Here is a 9,914-nt window from a genome sequence, read left to right as displayed (position 1 = left end):
GGGAACTCACCAAGGCCAGCTGACCTGGGTCTGAAAAAGCCTGGGTTAAAACCGGTCTCACTGAACATAGCGGACAATGAGGACTACTGAGACATCAAGAACAATGGCAATGGGTCTTTGATCCTACTGCATGTAGTGGCTTTGTGGGAGCCTAGGCAGTTTGGATGCTCACCTTACGAGACCTGGACGGAGGAGGGTTTTCCTCGGACTTCCCACGGGACGGAGAGCCCTGATTGCTCTTTGGGCTGACGAGGGAGGGGGAATGGATTGGGGGAGGGGGAGGGAAAGGGGAGGCGGAGGTGGGGAAGAGACTGAAATATTTAATAAATAAATAAATAAAGAAAGAAAAAAAAAGCTACAGAGAAAAAAAAAAACCCAGGATAGCTGAAACAATCCTGTACAACAAAAGAACTTCTGAAGGCATCACAACCCCGTATTTAAAATTCTACTCTAGAGCTGCAGTAATGAAAACAGCCTGGTATTGGCATAAAAACAGACAGGAGGACCAATGGGGATTGGATCAAAGACCTGAATATCAATCCACATACCTACAAACACCTGACTTTTGACAAAGAAGCTAAAATACAAAATGGAAAAAAAGAAAGCATGTTCAACAAATGGTGCTGGCATAACTGGATATCAACATGTAGAAGAATGAAAATAGATCCATATCTATCACCATGCACAAAACTCAAGTCCAAATGGATCAAAGACCTCAACATAAAACCAATTACACTAAACCTCATAGAAGAGAAAGTGGGAAGTACACTTGAACACATTGGCACAGGAGACCACTTCCTAAGTTTAACCCCTGTAGCACAGACACTGAGAGAAACAGTTAATAAATGGGACCTCCTGTAACTGAGAAGCTTCTGTAAAGCAAAGGAAGGACATGGTCAGCAAGACAAAATGGCAGCCTATAGAATGGGGAAAAGATCTTCACTAACCCCACATCAGGCAGAGGTCTGGTCTCCAAACTATACAAAGAACTCAAGAAATTCGTCATCAAAAGAACAAATAACCCAATAAAAAAGTGGGGTACAGACCTAAAAAGAGAACTCTCAACAGAGGAATCTAAAATGGCTGAAAGTCACTTAAGGAAATGCTCAACATTTTTAGCCATCAGAGAAATGCAAATCAAAACAACTCTGAGATTCCACCTTACTCATGTCAGAATGGCCAGGATCAAAAACACGGATGACAACCTATGCTGGAGAGGTTGTAGGGAAAAGGGAACACTCCTGCCTTGCTGGTGGGAGTGCAAGCTGGTACAGCCCCTTTGGATATCAGAATGGTGATTTCTCAGAAAATTAGAAAAGAACCTTCCTCAAGACTTAGCAATGCCACTTTTTGGTATATATCCAAAGGATGCTCAATTGTACCACAAGGACATGTGCTCGAGTATGTTCACAACAGAATTGTTTGTCATAGCCAGATCCTGGAAACAACCTAAATGCCCCTCGACTGAAGAATGGATAAAGAAGATGTGGTGCATTTACACAATGGAGTACTACACAATGGGAAAAATGATGACATCTTGAAATTTGTGAACAACTGGATGGATCTAGAAAATATCACATTGAGTGAGATAACTCAGACCCAGAAAGACAATGTGCTCACTCATAAAGTGGCTTTTAGACATAAAGCAAAGAAAACCAGCATACAATTCATAATCACAGATAACCTAGACAACAATGAGGACCCTAAGAGAGACATACATGGGTCTAATATACATGGGAAGTAGAAAAAGACGAGATAAGACCTTCTAAGTAAACTGGGAGCATGGGGGTAGAGATCAATAAAATCAATAAAAAAAGCTATTACATTAGAAGGGTCTGTTTTCTGAATCAAGAGAGAGTTGACTGTAGAGGAAGACGTCTGCGAGGACATTGTTCTTTTGGGGTGGTAAGTTCATCAAACCTGTAATTGTTGATGCTGTGCACTTAGTCACAGGCCTTCAAAATAGTCAAGCAGAAAGTGTGACCTCACACAGGAGGGAACCACAGCCATTTTCATGCCATCTCCTGGTAACGACTTAAAAAAGCAAAACACAAAACAACAACAAAAAACCAGACAGAAAATTCTTGAAACTTTACCTGGATCCAAGGCCTGAATCACTCAAACTGACTCTGTGGTCATTTCCCAGACTGAGACACCAGATGAGGCAAGCGCTGGGCCTTGACCAGCCCACCAGGGCAAAGGCCTGCTCTATCGTGATAGGCTAGCATGTTCTCAAGAAGTGTCCAGGAAATACGGTCATCCCTTGGTGTCTGTATGGAATGGTTCCTGCATTCCCTAAGGACCCTCCAGTTCCTCACGTGAAATGGCATGGTATCTGTGTAGGATGTGCATTCTCCTGCAGGCCTTCATCCCCTGTAGGACCTGCATTCTCCTGCAGCAGGCTTCCATCCCCTGTAGGATCTGCATTCCCCTGCAGGCCTTCATCCCCTGTAGGACCTGCATTCTCCTGCAGGCCTTCATCCCCTGTAGGATCTGCATTCTCCTGCAGGCCTTCATCCCCTGTAGGATCTGCATTCTCCTGCAGGCTCTCATCCCCTGTAGGATCTGCATTCCCCTGCAGGCTTCCATCCCCTGTAGGACCTGCATTCTCTTGCAGCAGGCTCATCCCCTGTAGGATCTGCATTCTCCTGCAGGCTTCCATCCCCTGTAGGACCTACATTCTCCTGCAGCAGGCTTCCATCCCCTGTAGGACCTGCATTCTCCTGCAGCAGGCTTCCATCCCCTGTAGGACCTGCATTCTCCTGCAGCAGGCTTCCATCCCCTGTAGGATCTGCATTCTCCTGCAGGCCTTCATCCCCTGTAGGTAGATGACTTCCGGCACCTAATGCAACATGAAAACTACATAAAGAGTTGTTATACCACATTGGTTAGGGAGCAATGACAAGGAACTCTGTACACGTTTAGTGTTGATGCAGACACTGGAGGTGGTTGTCTACTGCACAGACATAGCACCAGTGATATGATGGAGGTCTTACTGTAGTAAGGATGCCACTGGCAGCATCTGCCAGAAACTGGGGGTAAGGGGATGGACCAAATCTGCTGTCTGCTCTGGACATACTTTAGTATCGGTTCTCATTCTTTACCATAGATGCTTTATTGATTTTTAACATAGTAATGATTAGGATAATTTTTTTTTTAAAAAAAAAATACGTTCCTCTTTCTAAGTGAGACATCACTGCTGAGCAAGTGCTCCACATATTCCTGATACAAGAATGTGGTATTCCTAGCCAGGCGATGGTGGCACACGCCTTTAATCCCAGCACTCGGGAGGCAGAGGCAGGTGGATCTCTGTGAGTTCGAGACCAGCCTGGTCTACAGAGCTAGTTCCAGGACAGGCTCCAAAGCCACAGAGAAACCCTGTCTCGAAAAACAAAACAAAACAAAACAAAAAAAAAAAGAATGTGGTATTCCTGAGGGCCATCTGCTATGGCAAGACATAACAACTCCAGCTACACCGTGAGCCAAGGTGCCTTGGGTCATCTTAGCCCTGCTGGCAATGCCGAAAATCCCAAGGGGGCACTCAGCGCTCCTTCATGCCTCTGTGAACTGAGGGAGTCTGTTAGCAAGGCTGGGATGTATTTCACAGGCCGGGTCTTCTCTCATTAACTTTCCTTGAAAGCATGTAATTCATCAGTGTGTGTGTGTGTGTGTGTGTGTGTGTGTGTGTGTGTGTCAGGGGCATGCTTCTATTTTCTGTGCAATGAAAATACTTGTCTCTTAATTAATTACCTCAAGTTCACACACTATTAATGATCAATTTTCTGGGCTTTCTGGCTAATTGAACTGAATGACTTCTCTTCTCTGAAGGAAAACAATTGTTTGAATAATGTGTTCATTGCTCACTGGGCTGAGATGTAAGGATCCCCTTATACACGGCAGCAATCCTCCCCACATCACTATTCCCACTTCACTCATTGGCTTTGAAAAGGAAGGATCAGGCCTTTTATGTCTGGGAAATCACTTAAGTCATAGATTGTAAGGTTCTTTCTGACTGCCTGTATGAGGGCCCAGAGAGAGATTGCCGGCACGGTGTGTGTGTGTGTGTGGTGTGCATATGTGGGATATGCATGTGTGCACACATGTGTGTGATATGTGTGTGTGCATGAGCATATATGCGTGTGTGTATGTGTGTTGACGTATGTATGGTGTGTGTGTATGTGTGTGTGGTGCGTATGTGTATGGTGTGTGTCTGTGTGTGGTATGTGTATGCATGTGTGTGGTGGTGTGTGTGCATGTGTGGGTGTGTATGCAAATCTGTGGTGTGTGTTCATGTGTGGACTGTATGATGTGTGGGGTGTGTGTATGGGTGGGTTGTGTTTGCGCATGTGTGTGTGGTGTATGTTCTTGCATGTGTGTATGGATGTGTATGGTGTGGGTGCATACGTGTACATGCATGGGTGTGTGGTGTATGTTTTCACATGTGTGTGTTTGTGTGTGGTGTGCATGTGTGTAGTGTGCATGTGTGTGGTGTATGTTCTCGCATGTGTGTGTGTTGTGTGTGTGTATCTGCATGTGTATTTTTAGCATTTATTGAGCAACCATGCACTTCAGCAGCAAAGCTAGCAAGAATAGCAATGCACATTTAGTTTTTGGAATAAATATATGTAGTTCTTGTTCAACTGGGAAAGCCATTCCCTGCTCCCTCATCCTAAATTGACTTTAACCTTCTCATTGAATCTCAGACTTCAGCAATCATCCTGCTGGTTCGAGGCAGTTCACTTGGTAAAGCACCAAAATTCTAACAATGCTAGTTGTTACGTTTACTTGCAGGCACACTCGAGCAGAGGCCTGTGGTCATGCCTCTTTCAGGACACACCTTTGCCTTTGGAGAACTTTTGCCAGACCGTACAGTCACATTAATAACATGCCTGCATCATTTAAGATACTGTGTTCAATCTGCTATCATACTGTGTACTCAGCCTGTTTGAACTGCCTTGGAGACAGCAGTGTAACCAATCTCACTATGCCTTAGATCCCCCCATATATATACATTTACAACCTGAGCTACCTGCATAGCTTCAATCTTAAATGATGTACTCACCTGTACCCCTAACTGGAGAATGTGTCTGAGTTGTAACCATTTGCTGAAAATCGCCAACACGCTGGAAGCAACCTTAAATAAGAGATATTCCGTGAATGTTGGAAGCAAATGTGGATACGGCTTTATATTTTTTACATCCGTTTGCTGTTTTGCATGCTATTCTGGGTCATTTGGGGTCAAAAAGGTATATTCTTCCCTTGTTAACTCTGTTGAAGATTTCTGTAGAAAAATATTCCTCATTCCTTCCCCCACTATGTTTTCTGTACTGTTCATTAAATATAGAGCGAAGCCCTCTGTCAGGGACAGGTGACACAGATGAACCACCAACCACAGACTACAGAAGATCCAGGCAGCAGAGATGGACCATCAATCACAGACTAGGGAAGATACAGGAAGAGAAGTGAGGATTTCAAATTTAGGTTCACTCTCGGTCTTAATGACTCCAAGAGGAAGTCTCTTTTCATTCCTTGATGACATATTGATGAACTTTGGTGAATTTTTTATACCCTGGGTCCTCACCTTAGTGCATTATTGAAGTAAACCTCAAATCTTTGACCTGGTATGTGTCATTTCAACCTAAAAAGCTCTTTTTATTATTTCTTCTCATCTGAAAAAAAATAAGGTGAAGAAGAAACTAAGGAAGATGTTCCAACACCATTGGCCTCTGGCCTCCACATGCACTTACATGGGAGAGCATGCAAGTGCATACATAAACATGTGCATGCACACACATGTCATACACACTCAGATGCCATTTATTATATTTTTCAGCTCCAAATTTTTGTTCGGTTATATTGGACAATTCTAGTCTTTGTGTTGATATTCTAATTTTATTCATTTTTTAAATTTCACTTGACACCTTTAGCTTTTTATGTATTTCTTAGAAGGTAGAGTCTCATGGTACTTGGCTGGCTTTGAACTCGCTGTGTAGACTTGGATGACCTGGATCTTGTGATTCTCCCTGTCTCTACTCCCCAGTGTTAGGATAACAGAATGCCATCACACTTGGTTTATACAGGACTGGGGGGTGGGTGGGCTTGAACCCAGATTTTCATGTGTGCAAGGCGTGAACTTTGCCAACCGGGCCACATCTCCAGGCATGTTTTGCAGACAGACTTTCCGAGGCACTCCTCTGCAGATTAGCTGGGTGTGCTTGGCTTTGAAGGTCAGCTTGAGACAGGGGCCTTAGTGAGTGTGAATTTGCTTGATCGTATGTATGGCATTTTCAGTTTCCTGGTGTGCATGGCTGCTTTTGAAGAGCTTACATTCCTAAGGAGAGAATGTTCCTTGTAAAGGTTTAAGTGGGCATGGGGACAGAGAGATGGGGAATGGAAGAGGGTAGTGGGTGGGATAACTTAAAGTGAGGATGTATGAAGAAGTCTAATGGAAATCTACTAGTTTATAAATTAATAAAGATACTATATATATATATATATATATATATATATATATATATACAACATATATACTACATAACATTTTAGTCTAAACAGAAGTGCCCTGTGTAGCAGACCTTCTTTGGGGGCATCAACGAGCTCACAAATAAAGTCACAAAGACTTAATATTAGTTACGAATGCTCGGCCTTTTCTTCTGCTTGTCTAGTTCTTATAACTTCATCTAACCTGTTTCTCTTCATCTATGTTTTGCCTTGGGACTCTTTACCTTCTTTTCATTATGCCTTACTTTCAATGCTTCCTCCATGTCTGGCTGGCCGGTGGCTGACTGGTCCCAGGCAGCTCCCTCATTGTCTCAAGCATAAATTGTTCCTACTATTTATTCTCTCTACCTGCCAGACCCACCTACCCCTTTACTGCCTAGCTATTGGCCATTTAGCTTTCTATTAGACCAATCAGGTGCCTTAGGCAGGCAAATCAACACGTTTACATCACTGAACCAATGCAACATAAACAAATGTAACACATCTTTACATCGTTAAAGTAATATTCTACCACATGAAGCACCTTTTACTGCATGTGTGCACGTGGCCCTTCTTCCACTGGACAGTCCGACATAGCAAAGGGGCATCCTAGCCAGGGCCACCTTGTGCTTTGTTTCAATAGCGGCTGATAGGTCCTGTTCCCTGGGAGCCATTCTGATGGCAGCCCACTAGGACATTGCCCGAGTGACTATATCCTGATCTCAGGAGACAGACTTTTCTATCTAAAAAAGAGACCCACTGGACGCTAACATTTTTAAATGATGGAACTGCTAAAGGGAGCTCCAGAGGATCAGTCCCCTGGCAGACGGTCTCTCGTGTGAGAGCTACTGTCTCCTTTGGATCTGCATAAAGCCAGAGAGGAGAGTCCTCTGTAGCTGTCCCTAAGTTCCGTGATTCCACTACTCAGAGAAAACTGTGGCCTGCAGATCTCATTTGTCTCTGAACTGAGCACGCCATTCCAGCAGGGATCACTCTGCCTTGGTGATTCTGATTCCTTCCTTGTCTTTCCCAGGACCCATTCACCTTTGGACCAGTTCAGCTCCAGCTCCAAAGACCTGTGTTTTAAGGAAGACACGCCTCTGCTCTGGAATTCCTCACAGAACAAAAGGTGAGTTCTTCATCCTTTTTATGAAATGATTAACTTTCTGGAAAATATCTGTGGTCCTGAGAGTTGTTTGTCCCACAGATGATGGAGAATTCTTCCTGAGATAAGAACTTTGACTTCGCTTGTTGGCTCTCTGCCAGATCCTTGAGAGTCCATTATGGCGGACACTTGTGGTTTGTGATCGCGCACCGTGGTTTGTGAATTTTCAAGAGGTTTGGGCATAACCCTGAAATGATGACCTCACACATGTGCACACCCATGCGTGCACACAATTCTGACAGGCTACCTCCTTGATCCGTAGGCTTAACCTTTCTCCATAGGAATATTGCTTAATTCTCTTACTCCTTTCAGACGAAAGCAAACATTCCACACATTGCTTTAGTTATTTCTCTTGAATTCCTTGCTCAACTATTAAGAGCTGTCGCATTTCAAATGTGCAGTTCACTACAAAACCAACACACAAGCATTTGTCCGGCTCCTGGGGTACACAGATGTGACTTGGGTGTTGGCGGGGCTCATGCTAAAGGCCAGAGCAAGCTGAAGCCAAAACTCAAGGCAACTTTGCTTACGAGATATTTTTTTCTTTTCTTCTCCATGAAGTGAATTAAGATACCGGTGGTGGGCTTACCTGGCAATCAACGCTGTGAGCTCCCATAATGACCAGCCCAGTAAGAGATGCCCATTGGTGCAAATGACACAAGTTTCCTGGGGTAACAGTAACTTTCTGTTTAAGTTTAAGGCCTACTCCACAGGAGAGGACCATACCTGGTACTATAAGCCTGGCCAAGACCCCATGACGGGATAGTCATACATACCCTACTCCAGTCATTTGGCTAAAAACAGACACAGCCTCCAACTACCTTCTAAGTACTTATCCTTTGACCCATGGATTACTGTGGTTTTCGCCTCACATCAGAAGCTTCTTTTATAGAATAAATGAGGATTTCATACAGTGCAATTTGATCCCATTCTCCTCCTTTCTCCCAGCATTCCCCAGACCTACACTCTCTTCCTTACCTACTCAATTTTGTTTCTTCATTAAAAACAACAACCCAACATCAACAACCCACTGAGTCCAGTTTGTGCTGCCCAAACATTCCTGACTGTGTGACCATCCACAGATTACAGAGAAATCAGTCTGGTAAAGACTGGAAGCTTTTGATGTGGGAGTGTCATATATCAATCTGTTGATTTCATTGGTTAAGTTATAATAAACCAGCTGCTTAGCCTCATGGCTTGGAACATAGATGGGAGGAGTAAACAGAATAGAATTCTGGGCGGAAGAGGAAGTGAGGTCAGACTCTGCGCTGCTTCCAGAGAGACCCGACAGCTCTGCTGGAGCAGAGACGCCATGCTCAACTCTCCCAGGATGGACAGAGGCTAGAATCTTCCCGGTAAGCGCACCTTGGGGTGCTTACAAGCATTATTAGAAATGGGCTAGTCCAGGTGCGAGAGTTAGCCTTTAAGGGCTAGAGTTCATGGGCCAAGCAGTTCCTTAAATGAATATAGTTTGTGTGTTGTTATTTCGGGCATAAGCTAGCCAAGCGGCCGGGGTGTTGGGGACGCAACCCCGCCGCCGCTTCATATTTCAACAAGCTTTGTCCCTACTGGCTAGCTTCCATAGTGCTGGAAGGTTTGATACACAATGCTAGAGGAGCAAAGACGTCAATCAATCTCACGCAGCGGTGAACCCCGAAAACTACTATAGTGACCGCTCTAGCAAGAAAAGCCAGTTAAAGCCTAGAATACGTTGCTGTGGAGCGCTCAGTCACCAATGGGACGTCTCTATGCCTCCCTCCTCCCAACATTCAGGGAGCATTATAGAAGAGGAAGGAATCAGAGGCTGTGGAGAACCATTTCAAAATACTGTCTCCTGGATGGTGCAGTGCTATTGAAGTGACTCACGACAGTTTTGGCTGCCTGCAGAAGATCTGCATAAGATCGAGCCAGTCTGTTTCCACATGGAGGAGGGAGGCTCATGAAGTTACAACTCTAGCTGAGAACTTTTGACGGTTGGTGGCTTCTGGGGGAGGAAGAGTCTGTTTTCTTAAGGGGCATGGCCTCTCACGGGTTGCCATGCTCCAGTGGATAGATCTACATCTATCAACACATGAGAAGCAATAATTGGAATCAGTGGGCGATAAAGGAAAAATGACGATATAAAGTTAAAAGGGGAATTGTGGAGAGTTCTGAGAATTTGGAAAGTAAGTAGGCAGTAGATATGGTCAAAATACATTGTATACATAGTCAGGATTATTTCACAGAAAAACCTTGTCTTGAAAAACCAAGAAAAAATACATTGTATATG

General features: G+C 44.2%; 1 protein-coding gene across 2 annotated transcripts in view; it reads left to right on the top strand.

The window, feature by feature from the left end:
• Positions 1–9,914, top strand: part of Oca2 (OCA2 melanosomal transmembrane protein) — a 206,787-nt gene that overhangs the window by 10,437 nt on the left and 186,436 nt on the right. The window contains exon 2 of one of the 2 annotated variants that reach the window (XM_050140365.1): positions 7,541–7,609. In XM_050140365.1, the coding sequence (XP_049996322.1) occupies positions 7,541–7,609 (69 nt within the window). Of the gene's footprint in view, positions 1–7,513; positions 7,610–9,914 lie in introns of both variants that reach the window. The other variant, XM_050140364.1, reaches the window with a different exon arrangement.

This window comes from Alexandromys fortis, unplaced genomic scaffold (assembly GCF_014885135.2).
Source record: "Alexandromys fortis isolate MF-2015 unplaced genomic scaffold, M_Fortis_MF-2015_v1.1 scaffold_39, whole genome shotgun sequence".
Lineage (NCBI taxonomy): Eukaryota > Metazoa > Chordata > Mammalia > Rodentia > Cricetidae > Alexandromys > Alexandromys fortis.
Note: the sequence above shows the minus strand (reverse complement) of the source record. Positions and strands in the feature narration are given on the sequence as shown.